An 18,005-nucleotide genomic window follows, 5' to 3' on the forward strand; every position below is an offset into this window, starting at 1 on the left:
TAGCTCAGCGTTGTGTACTCTGGCTGGTAACATCTCTGTACCGTATCATGCAGGAGCCTTTGCTTAGCTGCCTCTGGATGCTGGGAATTGAACCTGGGACCTTTTGCATGCAGGGCAGATGTTGTATTACTGAGCTGCAGTCCGTGCAAATTCTGCTATAAAACGGTGGTGGACAGAAAATAGGTATCAATAATTAGGAACTACAAGCAGGTCAGTGGCCAGATCACCATCAAGGGATGTCATTAGAAGGTTAGCACCTCTTTAATCGCCTGCTCCAGAAGTTAGGACCCGAACCACTCTCAGGATTCCTTACAGTTCTAAGATTCTATGAATGTAGAACTATTTTGCATGAAGAAACCAGGAAATTGCATACTCAGTAGAGGCCGTTATACCTGAGCTGTCCTTGATTTGTCCCATCATATTTCAAAATACTTAAGTTCCAGGCACTGCATCTGGACAGCTATAATTACTGAAGTAGTGATGGTCATGATACTTTCACCCCATGTGTGAGGCCACAGCATATCATCCTAGCTTTGTGTTTCAGTCTAAGCTAAAGGTTCTCAAACTCTATCGAGCCTCCTCTGGAAATGCCCTACAATACTTCAAGAGGCACTTGCATTTCATGCCCTAGGATCAATTCATCCATCTTTCTCTTTTGTCCATGTTTTGCTCCCTTCATTTTGCTTGTTTGTGCATAAGTTAGCAAGACTTGAGAACCGCATACATCTCAGACCACTAGAAGAAAAATGTATTTTTCTAAGATGTATGAAGTTGGGTTTACTTGGCCTGTTAATGTCATGGTGTTCATTCAGGGGATGCGAATGTCATAACACTTGTGTAATACAATAATCAGCCTTAGTTTCTGTTTTAGAGTGTATTCCAATTGATTGGACTGCTACACTGGATCTGTTTTGATTATCAAATATGTGTTATGAACAAATCCTTCAAGACAAAGATAAGGCTAGATGAGACATAGTAAGTAGCATACAGAAGAGTGAAGTAGAACATTTTAAATGGCACTCACAAAACATTTAACTTGAATAATCTGAAATGGGAAAAATAATCTTTCATCAGACTTTTTACAGCAGACTGTAATAATATACATACTGTCGAAGCTCTTATGTGTCATGCGACTCCATTTTTTTCAGAAGTACTATTTTGAAATAAAACAGAGTAAATTCATCCTATTAACAGGAGTCCAAATTTTGATGAATCTTGTTTTATATGGTTACATTCATTTTGATTTCAAAAACAGAATTATTGTTATTGTTATTGTTATTATTAAAGAACAAAGAAGTGCTTCCACATAGTTGCTCTCTAAAGTTTTATCAAGGAGTGCTACCTCCAGGAGATTCATTTCTCTTCTTGACTGGATGCCAATTCTACAACCTCTGTACTTTATTTGCACAGCACAATTTGCTTTTGTTTCTAAGCAAGAGACAGTTGTTGGAAGTTCAAAGCAGCAGTGAGCGCACAGCGTCGGATGGACTTAACCCCCCGGGGCTTTGAAAGAAATTACATGATTCATGGTTCACTGATGTCAACAAAATCTTTTTCTGGAGGAGGGCCACCACGATACCAACTGCATGTTCCATCACTGCGTTTGATACAGGCGTAATGCTTTGCTTGATGACCATACAGCTTCCTCTCTATCAGCCAGTCTGTCCACAGGCATTCATTTGGTGTAGAGATGGAGCAGGGTACCATGTAGCAGGTAGAAATCTAAACATGGAAAAGTACATTAATATCCCAAAATGAATGCATTCCTTCAACATAGATCATAAGACAATATTGACCAACTTAATATATATTTGACTGCACATTTTGTTTCCTGTGAGATGTTACCTTCTTTTAAATATTATTAGTATGAAGAGGAGGAGGAGGAAGAGGAAGATGAATGGGAAGAAGAATTAATGGGAATTGGTTAAACACAGTGAAAAGTAAAATAAAAACTTTTCAAAACATCATAAAAACATTATTTGCGCAAGTTGTTCTTATGGTCAGACTACATATTATGCTCTGTTAATGATATGCTGCTATGACCTTATCCACACTTATTTATTGCTCAGCTCTTTCCAGGCAAAGGCTGCACTTAAAAGCTTCTTGTCCAAGTGTGTGTGGGTTAGTTTGTTTTTTACTTGGAGCTTTCGCTGTGAAAACCCGCTCTTTAGCACTCAGTCGGAGCAAACATCAATTCAGAAGTTCCTCAAATTGCCATTTGCTCCAGTTGAGCTTTAAAGAGTGGATTTTTTCAGGGAAAGCTCCAGAGGGGGAACAATAACAGCAGCTAACCCTTTACTAGTCACACAGGGGGTGGGGTGAGTTGTAACTGGGGAGGGAAAGGATAAACTTCCCAGTGTATTGCAGTGAGGCCTCCTAAGATTGTAAAAAAAACCCCAAGAAATTTAACTGCACATTTCACCTTAAGCTAAACATGTAGTCTGACCCTTAGAGTCATGAAGTTTGTATTGATGTTGCACATGTATCTTTAGGACAGATTTCTACATTATGCACATGAAATACGGGAACCAGCCTTGAGTGCATGCGCCGTTTTTATGATAAACATATATTTTCATGTAAAACATGGCCTATTCATCTAATTCTCTCCAGCAGTATCTAGCACTGGTGAGAGAATTGTCAAGGAGATCAGATGGAAATACAAAGAAAAGTTGTGCTAGATATGGCAGGTTAACAAGAATCACCCAAGCCAAGGCAGCTTGATGTGGGAGTATAACACACAAGTGTGTATATTTTCCTTCAAGTCAGAATGCATCCCATATTAGTTTTAATGAGAAAAGGCAGGCCAAAGAAGGCTAATTCCAGGGTAGCCAACATAGGATTTTCACATGTTGTTTGATGACAACCTCCATCCCTCTGGATCACTGGCCAAGCTGGTTGGGGCTGATGGGAATTGTAGTCCCAACAACTGCTGGCGGGCCCCTTGTTGGCTGCCTGGGCGTATGAGTTCAAACAAATACTCAAATGAAAGAGATTGCCTTTCTCAACCTTTCTTGTGCTATAGGTCTGAAAGAGCAATGATACTCCAATGGGTAAGGTATACTTACTTTACAGCCACAGCCCATTTGATATCTCTGATTTAGGCTTTTCTTTTGAGAGAAGGTAAGGTCATCCCATGGTTCAATGTAATTGCACAAATGGATAAGAACTTTACCGTCATCTAAAATCTGTCCTGCATTGGGGTAAACATCAAAACACAGGATTCGGAATTGCATTCCCAACACTAAAGATACAATCCACATCAATGATGTGGTTTCCTTTTTAACTTCAGTTACAGTGGTACCTCGGGTTAAGTACTTAATTCGTTCCGGAGGTCTGTTCTTAACCTGAAACTGTTCTTAACTTGAAGACCACTTTAGCTAATGGGGCCTCCTGCTGCTGCTGCACCACCGGAGCACGATTTCTGTTCTCATCCTGAAGCAAAGTTCTTAACCCGAGGTACTATTTCTGGATTAGCGGAGTCTGTAACCTGAAGCGTATGTAACCCGAGGTACCACTGTACTTGTGAATGTCACCCTGAGATTTGCTGAAGCAATTTTTTTTTTTAACATAATGAATAAATACATGGAGCCTGCAAGGAAATGTTGCTGTGTAACCCCACCATTAAATGGAATAACACTGACCCATCCTGAGTCTCCTTCAGGATACTGTTTTTATTGTTGTTATTTATTTAAATTTCCATCCTCTCTTAGATGCCCTAACTACAAACTACTGTTCTTCTGTATACCTTGCCTGCTAGAAACTACTGGGGGTTTTTTGGGGGGAGGGGTGTCACATATAGCAAACAGATAGACATAGGCCAATGCGGAGCTTGTCTGAAGCCCAGGGCAGGAGTCCTGTTAGAATAAAGTTATAAACTTAAGCAAAAAGCAGCCAGTCTGTTAGCTGGCTTAGTCCTCCAAGGCATGGGGCAAGTGTACCTGGCTACCTCCCTCTTGCACAGGCCTGGACACGGTGATAGCCACTATTGGAGATAATGGCACAGTTCAGACTTTTCTGAGTTTTAAAATTTTATTTCGTACTGCAGTTTACAAATTTGTCTCCATATCTGAAATGGCAAGAAGGACAACTTTTTGAATTAAAACAAGGGGTACAACTGTAACAGAAATTTCTCTGGGTTGTATCCAACTAAATCACTGCATATGCAGACAAGTGCAACAGAACTTGTCATCCTAAGCCCACTGCCATCTACTCTGGGAGGTTGCCCCAATTAGCCCAATCTGCTGTTTGGGTGGTGGCGCACAGGGCCTTGCAGAGCCAGGCAGAGGCCCGGGCCAGGTAGATAATGTGCCCCCCCTTTTTTTACCCTGGGGATAACTGTAGTCTTATAAATAAGTAAGTATATAAATAATGTTCACAAAAGTTATGATGACAAATAATTTTATTTCAAGGCTTGAACAGTATCTGCATATAAAGCCCCGGTGATTGTGAATAGGCTGACCGAGGCCCCCTTTGGAATCGGAGGTCCGGGCCAAGTGGCCCATATGGCTCCACCCTCTGTCTGGGCCTGGTGGTGCAGGGGCCTATTGGCCCAGATTCCACTAATTCTGCATGCTATTGGAAGCCAGCACAAGGGGGCCTTTCCTACCCTCTCATCCCGCTATGGCTTCCCCAGATCCATGCTGGAGAGTCACGAGAATTCCCATAAAAACAGGTAGAGGGGGGTTCATACTGTCTGCCAAGCAGAAATGCTTGCGCTGACGGAACAACCACAAGAGCGCAATGTTTTCATTTTGTATCATATTACTTACTCAAGTTTTCCACAGCAGCACAGTCCAAACTTTGGCTTTATATGGGCTCCAGTATTTATACTGTTAAATAGCATAATAAGCTCTTGATTCCCACTGGCCATGGTACTGTAATATATATTTTGTGTACTGCCTTGGTTTCTCTGTACCGTACCTGTAAGGAGATATTGCTTCTTGTTGTTAGCTTCTAATTTCACCCCACAGAGAGAGGAATCGAAAGGTGTGAAGACATATTGAACATCTTTCAACTTTTCAAATCCTTTGAACATCTGTATTAGGAAAAGGGAAGAAAAAAGTGTTGTGAATAAGATTTTTTGTGAGGTTACAATTGAAACCTTGCTGGTATGGTGGGTGGCAGTACAGCTAGATAAGATTGTCCAGCTTTGTGGCTTGACTAGCCAGTATGTGCAAACTCCTGTCCACAGGGTAGCCAACTCCTAAGGGCTGTGGGGGCTTGGCCCCCACAATAAAATATTTGAGGGGACCATGCTTCCCCAAAGCTGATGGGCATTCCCATTCAAATTGTGTGTGTGTGCCACATCATGGGATCAATTATCCAGAGAAGGGCTTACCTGGGCCCCCACAATATTTTATTCACATTAGCACTCCTGCTCTTGGAGGGCTAGGGGAGGGCTAGGGGAGAGCAGAGTAGGAACTTCTCCCCTTTAGCTTGCTCCTCAGTTATAAATTGGAGGCTAATCAAGCCATTAGCCAAGGCTGCAGTTAAATGTTTAGTCATATAGTTTAGAAATTCTACTTTGCATAGCAACAGAACCATGAATAAACCACAACGTTTAACATAAATAATTTTCACACAAATATTTGCTTGATTAGCCTGGCAGTTGTGTAAGGCTGAGTTCTAGTGTTGTATTAAACCCTGTTTTTAGTATGAATTTCAGAAAAGTGACATATTCAGTTTTGGCCTTCCTATATGCTGAGCCTCTGTTCTTGATAGTATTAGTTTAGTTTCCTATTGTCCAATGCTCACATGGAAAGTATTCGGGCAAGTTACTAGAACTACAAATTCCATCTTTTCCAACAACTGGCTGGGGATGATCAAATTATAGTCCAAAGACATGTGGAAGGCACCATGTTGCCTACCCCTGAATGTCATAATTCTTTCTTAAACAATGCACACAAAAAGCCTATGTATATTATTTTTTAAAGGAAATCATGAAATGCGCCTTCTAAATGACTTCCATCAGTAATTGTTAATGAAATGCAACTGTAAATGAGTTCCCATTATTATATTGTGTTAAGTGTTGGCAACTGTAAACAGCTATAAATTCAAAATATTGCTGAAAAATATGTATCTAAAGTTTACATGCTGAACAGAAAGGTTTCTTTAAAAAACATAGCAACAGATCTAAATTTAGGCCAACCATCGCAACATAGCACAAGTGAATTTTATCTATCCAAATGAAGTTTACTTTTAAAAAAATTATCTAGTCTTATCTTCGCACATTTATATTTTATTACCATTTACAAGGGATGGAAACTATAAAGGAATGTCTCAGGTCTATAAATATTCTAACATGTAAGACAGCTATGTCTTTACAGTACCATTTAAGTCAAAGCACAAATTTTGCTCTTCCACTCAAAAGTTTATGTATCTTGATTTTTTTCCTAATAAAATGTGTTCATCAGTAGCAGTGCTCTCTGCTGAACTCATCCAAGCAAATATGATATGTGGGTGCTTAAGTGTTTGCCAGTACAAACTGTCACGAAGCACGTGTTGAAGTCAGCGCAGATATGGGAGGAATTGGTCTTGCAAATATCATAACCACAAGGCTCCTCCAGCCTCATAACTGCCCTAAATGGAATTCCCCAGATGCAATGCAGGTGGAAAAGACTTCTCTACTGCCAGCTACACCATGAAATATGTTCTATTCTGTGTTCAATGGGATTTCCCCCCCAAGTTTTCCTTCTGCCACTTGCAAAAGAGAAAGAAAGGATGCAGCTGGAGAAGCTGTTGAAGCTGATGAAAGGTTCCTCTGGATGTGGACCCAACCTGAGTATCCAGGAACAATGCTGGATCTAAGAGCATCCTCAGACTTGCAACCCTGACCTTTCAGGTGAACCAGGATATTGGCTATACAGAACTACTCATTATCAAAATCAAATGACACCTTTACACTTATTGCTGACTTTGAAATTAGAGACAAATGTAGATTAGACAGATTCTCTTTCCATCATACATATTTTCAGAAAGCTTTTTCTGCCAAGAGTATGCATAAGAACCATCTAAACCCATGCAGTGTCCACTCTTAATGTATAATCCCATAAAGTCTGAATCAACCATTGTAACCCTAAGATTCCTAAACCAAATAGTTGGGGAATATCTCATCCTAGGCTTTCTCAAGCACCTACCAGTGGTGGTATAAAATGAATCTGATACCATAAATCTCTCCCTCTCTCTCTCTCTCTCTATATATATATATAACTACTGTTGTTGTTGTTCTGGTAACATCTTGTAATGTGTTATATGTTGGGCTGCCTTTGAAGACTGTTCAAAAAGCAGCTGGTGCAAGAATTTGGCAGCCAGCTTGTTGACTGGGGCAGGTCAGGCTGAACATATAACCCCAATTCTGGCATAGCTGCACTGGCTACCAATTAGTTTCCAAGAATCTGCAAAGCAAAGTGTTTGAATCTGTCCTGAATCTTGTTTCTAACACAAGTACTTACAATTATGGTTTTCCATTAGTTGTTTTCTAATACAACTTCCAATACAAAAAATATTTCTCCTAAACATGGATCAGACATGATTACTTCAGAAGCTATAAAATCACATTACAGCACAATCTTATATATGTCTGATCAGAAGTTCAACAGAATTTATGCCCAGATAAGTAGTATGTGTTGCACCCTTATGTGCACTTTGGAAATTGAGTATAAAACTGACCAGGAGTAGTAGTAGTATTCAATGGCATTTAAGCATCATAATAAGCAAGTTTTTTCATGTACCTTTATTTGTTTGATTTCATATCGAATCATTTTGTGAGTATGAAGAGGGTCTTCACTTGATGCGATCACTTTTTCACTGGAAATCTTTGCTCGAATCACTGCGAGTAAATGAAAGCAAGACAGACATTTTAGAATTTATTCACCTGTTCTTTCTGTAGTGTGACATATTATTTGTACTATAAAGCACAGCTGCTGTTATATTTAGTACAGTCTATTTCTCTTTCCCACCCCCAGCTAATATGAAGATGAAAGTGATTAAGACTAGAGTTCTCCTATGGTAATTATTTCACATAGCAAGTGCTTACATCTATATTTCAACCAAATTCTGTTAAGGCAGTACTGATGTTGTATCAGGCTGGTTCACATGACTTCACGATGGGAATATGTGGACTCCTAAGGGGAGCTCATAGCTACATCGCTCCTTCTCTGTCCTTTGTACTGCTGTCCCAAGATGAGCCAAGGTTTGGTATAGCATTAAGTTCAAATTGGGAGTTCTCATACTTAAGCTCTCTAGTCACTAACCACAAGCTGTAACCCAGGTTTGCTCTTGCATTAGTTCAATATGAGTTGGTAGCAATAAGCAAACTTCTCTCCAAGTACCCTCATATTTGCACACTTCAGTAAACTACATATATTTCAGCTTTCTGTGCTGTGCAGTCCAAGCTTCTGTGTGCTGCCTTCCACCAGTGACCAGATGAAAATGGATGTCCTTGCCCCACCCCACTACTATTAGGCAAAGAAACCGTTCCCAAGGTAAACAATGTATAGCAGCCTTCAAATAGCATAGCAGCACTGCTGCTCTGAAGGATGTTTGTATATAGTTGCTCTTCTTCCTAGACATGTTATCCTCTTTGCCCATACAAGTGCTGGAGCTCTTTACTAGGAAAAAATAATTCAGTCTTTCCTTCCCATGCAAGGTCTTAACACCTTAATCCTCCCTCGAACATCTCTTGCAATACAGCAAAGGAGTGAAAGAAAATTGTAGTCATGTGATGTATTTAACATGGGGGGGGTAACAGGTGGAAGATTAAGATCTCCTTCTCTCTCACTAATTTTTCTGCAGTTTCTCTTATTTTTCATCTACTTCTCATGTGATGATAGCATAGATGCCATCATGTCCAACAACTTTTGTGTCCAGTGAATTGGATACTAAGGCCTCTTGAAAGAAATTTTCGGCTACTGGTAAGAAAATATTCACAGCCCATTCCTACCTAAGTCTCAAGCCTCAGGTAGATGGTTGATCATCTACTGTTTGATGTGGACAACACCAAAAAGAGATAGATAAATGAGGGAATTCTGTAGCTATTCCTGCCTGCCTGTTCCCTGGGCCCTGAGCCAACAGTCTGAAAATTATTTTGCTCCTCCCTCTACTCTGCCAAACTCAACAAAGGAGAGGTGGACCATGTCAATTCTCCCTGGTCCCCCCCCCTTCTCTGAGGATAATTTTATATAACTGAAATATGTGCATATCTGCAGTTTTACTGATGGGTGATGCATTTTCAAAGAAACCAAACTGGATGAGAAAATCCCACCTATGGGCCACAGTATTTTAAATTTTATTTTGACAGCTTTACAGTGGTACTTCTAGTTACAAACCTAATTCGTTCCAGAGGTCCATTCTTAGCCTGAAACTGTTCTTAACTTGAGGTGTGCTTTTGCTAATGGGGCCTCTTGCTGCTGCTGAGCCGCCAGCACACGATTTCCGTTCTCATCCTGAGGCAAAGTTCTCAGCTCGAGGTAACTCTTCCAGGTTAGCGGAGTTTGTAACCTGAAGCGTTTGTAACCTGAGGCGTTTGTAACTCGAGGTACCACTGTATAAGAAAAGAATGTTGTTTTGCATCCTGTAGTATTGTAAAAAGCCTGCTCTAGATATTTCTGTCTTGCAGTCATGAAGAAAATACAGACCCCTAAAGATTTGGTTAACCAAAATTGTAATGATGAAGTCGCTCTCCTGTGTATCAGTATAGGTTGTCTCTTCCAATTTGTGTTCAGCTGTATGCTGTTCTCTTATTTCAGCTGGAGTCAGCCATCATTAGTGTGATGAATGGTAGCCAGTTTGGAAATATCAACTGTGATAATTACACAAATTAGCTACTTCGTATTCTTTCAGTGGTAAAATACTGGATCACCCAAGTTTGCTGATTAATACATCAGTAGGGGTTTTTTTTAATGAGTTCCAGAGCTTCAGAACTCATAACAAAATTGCTGGCAAGGACGCTGGGATCTTATTCATTGAGGTTCATGAGTTTCTCTATAAAAGAAATTTTAAAATGTTTCCAACATGCTTCCATAGCCCCCAAACCACACTTCCTTTGAGCAAACAGAATGCATTTTGCTGTGTGGCAAATGAGGACATTTGCAAAAGCCTGTTAGTTAGCATTATGCAGCAGAAAAGGTATGTGTTAGCTCCTTCTAGCTTTATAAATCACTGCACTTAACAATGATGTAGATGTCCTGTAGGAAGGAGCCTCAAGGCTAGCCCTACCATAAGGGAGAGTGAGGTGACCACCTCAGGCAGGAGATTTTTGAAGGGGCAGCATATTGTTAGATTTTAATGTATTATTGCTGTATTTATATTGCCAGAGTGCTGGCAGAGTGTTGTGGGATGTTCTGCTTCAGCTGCAAACAACAACAACCACCACCACCACCGCCTTTGCTGGCAGTATTGAGTATTATACAAATTGGCATGACCAGGCAAGGGAATTCTGCCACTTTCTCTCTGTCTCAGGTGGCAAAATGTCTTGGGCTAGCCCTGGATGACCTAAAGCAGGAATGGCCAGCATCTTAAGTTCAGGAGGTAGAATTTATGTATTAATACATTTCTATTAGTGTATATATATTATATGGCTGCTTCTTTGTATATATTTTAAATTTTTTGTATATGGATGTTTTATGATGGTCTGTATCTGTAATGCCTAATAAAGGTTTGGAGAAGGAAAAAGGAAAAGTATTAACTCCTAGGTACTTGGTGGCCATGAATTATAGAAGGGAGAACTATACTGCCACTCGTGAAAGCTGGATAATTATTCTTTAAGGGCTTTGAATTCAGTTGTGTGGCCAGCTATCCAAGCTTATGGCATAGGTTGTTGCTGCAAAGGAACTTGCTTCTCCAGTATGGGGTCATGGGGTCAAGCTGCTCCTGTTCTAAACAACCGCTCAGACCTCCCAGTTCCTCACAGGCTGAGCAAAAATGTCTTGAAAATATTGATTATTCCACAGGTGTCAGCTGCAGCAGCTGCTTATTATCACCATCATATTATTATTAATATTATCATCATCATTACCTCATTTTTGAGTCTAGAAATCCTCTAGGTAGTTTGCAAAACCCCCACAGTATATCAGTACAAAGCTATGGTTAGCTAAGGGTGGAGTGGGGGGTGGTATATTACTTCCATTTGTCCTCTTGATCATAAGAACATCAGGAGAGCCAACATCATGTACACAAAGAGCATCGATGTTGCAATTCTATTCACACTTACATGTGAGTAAGCATCACTGAACAGTGAAGTAAGCGTGCAGAGGATTGAGCTTTTGAGAGAGTTTATATTTTATGCAAAATTTAATTCATCAGCATGGAAGAGGGCCAGATTAAACATGAAATTCTATGAGAGCCTGTGAGGAATATCTGTGAGGAATAGAAAGCATCCATCATCACTAACTAAGACATACATTCTGTTTCCAGAAATATTAAGTATTTTATATAAATATATACTTGGAAGATGCATATAACTTCTCTCTCCTTACTGTCCATTAAAAAGCATCCAGTTAGGCCTTGATAGTGGGGTGGAGGAAGTAGGGCAGTTTCTATCTGTATGGCTGCTTCTCATGGTCAGGAAGAGTTTATATTATATTGTTTGGCTGGGGCTGCTACAGTTTTCTCTTATATTGCCAATTGAAGGAGTTTCTCTTCGAAACTGGGATCACCAGCCTCTAGTCCTGTCTGTTGCTACAGCTGCTCCGCTGCTTTCAAGAATTCCCTTGCTCCGGCGATATGAATATATATTACTAATTGTTATATTGTATTTGTTGTGATAAGTCTGAAGTTCCGCTTGTATGCACTGTATGCCTTGTAATAGTGGGTACACTGTGATGAACACATTTGTTGTACTTTGTTTGCTATATATTGTAGCTTCGTATGCTGACCTGAACCCCTGTTTTCCTCCCCATTTGTGTAGGTTCTCACACAGTGGGTTCCTTAATTTTTTGTGCTTACTGATTTCTTTGACGCATTTACCTGAATTCTGGAATCTCTCCTAAAATATACTTTGAGCAAAGATGGTTCTTGCCACAAATACAGTGCTCAATATCTGTAATTTTCAATAGGCAGGCTCCATTTCTTTCAATAACTCTTAAAAGTCTAATTTACTTCCGAGTAGAATCAAGTGTGAGGTAAGATGTAGGAGGTAAAAAATAATGCTCATGTTCTGAAAAGTAATTATTACTTTGAAGCTAGTTTGTCAAGTTATTTTGTAAGGTCACATATAAAGGTATATAAACAGTGTGTAGTAGATAACATAATTGTCTACTGTGTGCCCAATATAGAATTTTTGGTGCCATATACTGAAACAAACGTACGTTTAAGAATCATGCACTTGTTTTCTGCCACCATCCCACATGATATTTCTCAATTCCAGCACACCAGTTTATTTCTTCCAAGTTACTTGGGCCTACTTAGTAGCTATGAATGTTTCGAAACTAGGCATAGCTTGAAGCAACAAAAGCAGCAAAACCACTAATCACACAGACAAATGCAACAATGAAAGTGCTTCTTGTTTCATCTTGGGAATGGTAAGGGTTCTGAATTAGCCAAAGGTCACCCATGTACGGTCTGTTGATTTAACCAGTGCCTGGGATACCCTCCTTCATTCACATATAATTTTCAAAGGAGCAAAATTAATAAAAAGGAACAGAAATGGAATGGCAAAAAAAGATAGGAACAGCTGAAGCATTAACACAATTTTCATATACCTTTAGTATAACAATTTTTTTCTTTTCTTCTTTTTATATTGATTTACTATGTGCTGTGAGATTCCCTGAACATCCCAATGGATAAAGAAACTGCAAACTGAACATTAAAATACCACATAATAGAGTAGTATAAACTAGTATATAAAGCAGCTTTATATTATAAATATAAACAAATTAAACTGACATAACCAATGAATACTCATTTGAAAAGATCAAATCAAACTGCGTATAACTAAGCCTAACACATTTTGACCATTCTTCAGTGGTCTGTATGTACAATAGGTAATGTATACAAATATGTATATGTTTCTGACCTCTGAGATGGCTGACGTAAGCAAAGCAAATGCATTGGAAGGGCAAGATAAAAGTTTTATAAAGTAGTCAATAAAGAAGTTAACAGTTATTAATAACTAGAACTAAAAATAGTATGTTTTTGGGTGGCATGCATATTTGTGGTATGACAAGGTTAAAGCACACAAAGCATTTAAAAACCATATTGTCAGGAAAGCATTGTTTAATGTCTGGATAAGATACAAAGATTTATTTGAAAATAAAACCCCAAGGTGGTTATCACCGATGGAAGCAAAGGCTCAGAAAAAACTCAATATGGAGGCCAAATGGCCGAAATATTGGGAGATTTTGGAACAAGAAGATGACAAATTGAAATTGCAGAGTTTTGAGAAATTAAAAGATAAAGTGCGAGTCTGGCTTCATTATTATCAAATAAGAGAGTCGTACAATATGGATAAAAAAATTGGCTTCCAGGTGGAAAAATCAAAATTGGAAACAGAACTGTTAGATCCCAAAACTAAGATACTATCAAGAATGTATAACCTGCTGTTGAAATGGAATACGCAGGATGAAACGGTTAAATCTGCTATGATTAAATGGGCACAAGATGTTGGACATGACATAATGTTTGCTGACTGGGAACAGTTGTGAACCACAGGTGTGAAATTCACGGCATGTAATGCCTTAAGAGAGAATATTATGAAAATGATATACAGGTGGTACATGACACCAGTCAAGCTTGCAAAAATTTATCATTTGTCTGATAATAAATGTTGGAAATGTAAAGAGAATGAAGGTACATTCTTTCACCTTTGGTGGACGTGCCCAAGGATTAAGGCTTTCTGGGAGATGATCTATAATGAAATGAAAAAGGTATTTAAATATACCTTTCTGAAGAAACCAGAGGCCTTTTTCCTGGGCATGATCGGCCAATTGGTGCCAAAGAAGGATAGAACTTTCTTTATGTACTCTACAACAGCAGCAAGAATACTCATCGCAAAGTATTGGAAGACACAAGATTTACCCACTCTGGAAGAATGGCAGATGAAGGTGATGGACTATATGGAACTGGCGGAAATGACTGGCAGAATCCGAGACCAGGGAGAAAAGTCGGTGGAAGAAGATTGGAAGAAATTTAAAGACTATTTGCAGAAACATTGTAAAATTAATGAATGTTAAAATGATGTCGGATTGAAATCAAGCGGCCTTAGCAACAAGGTTAATAAGAATATGTAAAAATGGATTGATAACGGATGAAAATACAAAGTTATAATATGTTGAGATATGGAATTAAGATAAAAAGAAAGAGGGTAAGGATTTGCTGGATTAACCATGTGAACGGGAATACAAAAAAGGGAGGTGTGAGGAGGTCGGGGAAATAAGTAAATGAAATCTAAGATATGAAAAGATTGATTTGTTTTTAACTATTTACTATTTATTCTTTCTGTAGTTTGTATATTGTTTTCCTATGTATTTTTGTACTCTTTGTATTTTTCCTTTTTCCTCTTTTTACTCTGTAACTTTTTTTTCCTTTTTGTAAAACTTTAATAAATATCTTTAAAAAAAAAAAGAACTAAAAATAGTAAAGAACTTTCAAAGAAGTGAAAGTCTGGTGCTAAGAATTTATCATAAAGGTAAAGGTAAAGGTACCCCTGCCCAAGAATTTATCATATTTAGATGCTATTCTGCATTCACAGTCATACTTCCATTTTTCATGTTTTTGTAATCATTCTGTAATTTTTCATGCTCTGTAAAAAGGATGTTCAGACTATGGAAGTGATATTTCTGAATTTTTACAACCCACAACTCTTGCAAAGTAGAGCTACACAAGAGCAGTCATACCATCACTTCCATCCCTCATAGTATATCAACCGGAGCTCCTTCGGTAGTTATAATGTCTTAAGAGAATTCTACAAATATCAACCTCTATCATGCTTCCTTCTCATGTTTGATTTGGAAAAGGGGGCAGCAGGTATAGGCAGTAGTAGAACTACATTTGGGGGGCCCTGAAGTTTGAGCTGTTGTGGGGATCCCTTTGCAACCAGCAGCAAGATCTGGGTAACCACTGTTATCTTCTTCAGTGGGGTTGTTCCATGATAGATCACCACAATTTTAAAAAATTAACTACTGTATCTCAGATTTTGATTAAAATTGCTATACTGGATTATCCCACAAGTCACTGGTGTGGATAAATATTTCCTATGCCTTATAGTTTTCAAGTTATTTCGGGGGGGGGCTGGTAAAAATTAGGGAGATGTTATATACATGCATGAATAAAGTCGCTGAAGCTTCATTTGTTTCATAGTAGATTAGCCCCTGGGTATAGGAAACATTCACAATTCTTTGATCATACTTCACAAGCAAGCACCTTATTCATAGGTAGCATTCTTCCATATGCTTTCTGAGCGTTGGCCTTAAGTATAAATGACAATGGCTGCGAAGTGTACTTCAGAATACGGAAATATGGGTTTACAGGAAGGACCTACAACAAAATGCTGCAGCGCTTAGTGCTTCTGTTCAGCATTCCATCCCCTCCTCCTCATTTTCCTACTACCACCTCAGGCAGCATTATGTGACTACTGAGCATGCTCAATTCTCACTGGTCTGTTTTGAGTGGGTGTGCTTTGGCCGCCTTCAATTCTTTTTGCTAAATATTTTTTGAGCTTCTGAGGTTTCTTCGAGAATGTTGATACATCCCTCTTGTTTCTTAGTGGCCCCATTTTGGCTAGAATCCTGCCAGTATTCACCAGCTGAGTTTATTATTAGTGGGTATAATAGCAAGCATAAGATCTTTCTCTGCAGTTCACATTAGTCAGTAGTTATATATGCTGTTTAGAAAAACTGGATGGTCTTTGCTTTCCCCAGCCACCTGTCACATTAACACTCCAAAGACCTGAGTAAGTAAAGGTTCAGTAGTCCAGATTAAATATGCACCCAGTTATGTTTTTAGTTGCCCATATAAAGCACTTCGAGAATTAAATCTGTTAAGTAACTAAACATTCCATTTTGCTCCATTGTAGCAACTGAGATATTAGTTTACTTTTAAGTAATGCATGCACTTGGATCAAGTTAGTGTTTTGCATGCTTGGTTTTCAAACCCTAGAAAAAGGTATTTGAAGAATTGTGTAGAGGGATCCTCCCCCTTAGATTGACGCTTAATGTACTACTAAACACTGTCGGGTGTCAGAGTCTTCTTTCCTAGTTTCAAACTGGTCATCAGCACAATATCTGTGTGAATATATTTCACATTTCAGAGCAGTGTCATGCACCAGAATTGTATCAGATGCATTTTGAATACTGCTTTCTTTTACGCATTTAACAGCTGTTTAACTGAAGTAACACTAGCTGGTACTTTTTCCTATACTTCACATTATTCTAGGTTGTCATGTCTGGTGTACGTAATTTAATGAAAACATTACTTAACACAGCCAGATTAAGAAACAATTTAATTGATGGTTTTAAACAGAGTTTGTCATGGCTACAAAGATTTTCTGTCAGCACATGAAAGCAATTAATCAGTATGCAGAAGGTATTGCCTATCCCATAGAGATGCTAATTTTGTGACATTTTAGAAACTCATGTTCTACATTTACTGTTCACTCTGGATGGAAGCTAACTAGCCACAGCTCAAGCTGAAAATGAAAAGACTACAAAAGTCACATTTTCCTATCCTATTCTCTAATTGTAAAACTTTAATTTTTTAAATATATAGATCGAATACTTAGTAATAAAACTAGGCATTTTATACTTAGCCTCTATAGAGTATTTTGCAGAAATGTTCAGCCATACACAATTTTAAATAGCATGTTTTGAACATGATACATTCTCGATTTAAAATGATAAAAAGCAGATTATCTTTAAAAATAAGTGAATGTTAATATCTATTTAGAAAGCAGTGTAACAAACAGAATGCCTACAAGCCCTCCACAGAACACATATAACCCACATCCTTATTATTCTACATATTAAATGTCAGAATCTAATGCTCAGAAAATCATCATGAAGAAAACCCATAAAGGATTTCAGCCACCAATTACAACAAATCATTGCAGAGAAAACTGAAAAGCAAAAATAAATGGGAGCAACTGCTTCCAGATGCTTTTGTAATATTACTCTTGAAATCTTTTTTGTGTGTAACCAGTTCTTCAGAGTCCCAAACAACCATTATTGGATATGAGCCTCTAAAGGGTTTGCAGAGAAGTATGCCCACAGTTAATCTAGCGTTAGTTGATTTCTTACAGGCAGCATAAAAAGTGTATAGTGTTTATGACTCACCTAAAGCCGAATCGCAGATTTGCTGCTGTGGATGTGCAGGGGCACAGCTGCAAGCCTCTATAAGCTCCTGAATTCTGAGGGTTAGAAGAAGTAGCAGTGAAAATAACAAGGTACTGAGTAGAGGATTCATGCTGCTTGAAACTCGGCTTGCTGGCCAGCTTGAAGAAAATGTTCTTTCGCTCTTGAGTTTATATCTAAACTTCCTAATGACTGTCTGCTTTCTTCTTTGTGCAACCAGCAGTTCAATTTCAGCAGACTTAAAATGCTTTGCGGGGGGAGAGCCCTCTCAGCTCAGCCTGAACATATACTTTTGTTAACTGACTTCTAATGTCCCTGACATAAGACCCCCTTTTTTATTGCCCTGATACTTAGTTGTAACCCCGCCTTCCTTTAAGGAAAAAGCACATCATTGGTGAAAATACTGTATGACAGGTTTGCTCTACCAAAGGAAAGGTTACCTTTTTTGATTGCATCACAGTGTTGTTGTTGTGAGTCATTGTCAGCAATAATCACGACGGCCTTCCAGAAAACACATTCTTCTTGATTTTAGGCTATTTAGAAGACTTTTTAAAAAGAAGAAGATATAAATTAGCCTGCAATATGGTATGTCATTGTCTGTTTCTCTCGTCAAAGTAAAAATGTATGCCAAAGCCATTGTTTCCTTTCACTTTAAGGCTCAGCTTTAGTTTCATCCCCTAATCTCTCCCTGTCCCTTTTAACATTTTCTTGGAATAATGCCTC

General features: G+C 38.7%; 2 protein-coding genes across 2 annotated transcripts in view; one reads left to right on the forward strand and one right to left on the reverse strand.

Moving 5' to 3' along the window:
* The window catches only part of SYN2 (synapsin II), a 147,304-nt gene that overhangs the window by 82,940 nt on the left and 46,359 nt on the right, over nucleotides 1-18,005 (forward strand). The gene's annotated exons all lie outside the window — the stretch shown is intronic.
* On the reverse strand, nucleotides 302-17,630 carry TIMP4 (TIMP metallopeptidase inhibitor 4). The gene is made up of 5 exons (XM_080994252.1): nucleotides 17,265-17,630; nucleotides 7,731-7,828; nucleotides 4,921-5,035; nucleotides 3,066-3,190; nucleotides 302-1,722 (listed from the first exon to the last, which is right to left on the reverse strand). Exons 1-5 carry the CDS (start codon nucleotides 17,392-17,394, stop codon nucleotides 1,525-1,527), a joined length of 666 nt encoding a protein of 221 aa, XP_080850378.1. The 5' UTR covers nucleotides 17,395-17,630; the 3' UTR covers nucleotides 302-1,524.

Source organism: Podarcis pityusensis, assembly GCF_964106645.2.
Source record: "Podarcis pityusensis genome assembly, chromosome: 2".
Classification (NCBI taxonomy): domain Eukaryota; kingdom Metazoa; phylum Chordata; class Lepidosauria; order Squamata; family Lacertidae; genus Podarcis; species Podarcis pityusensis.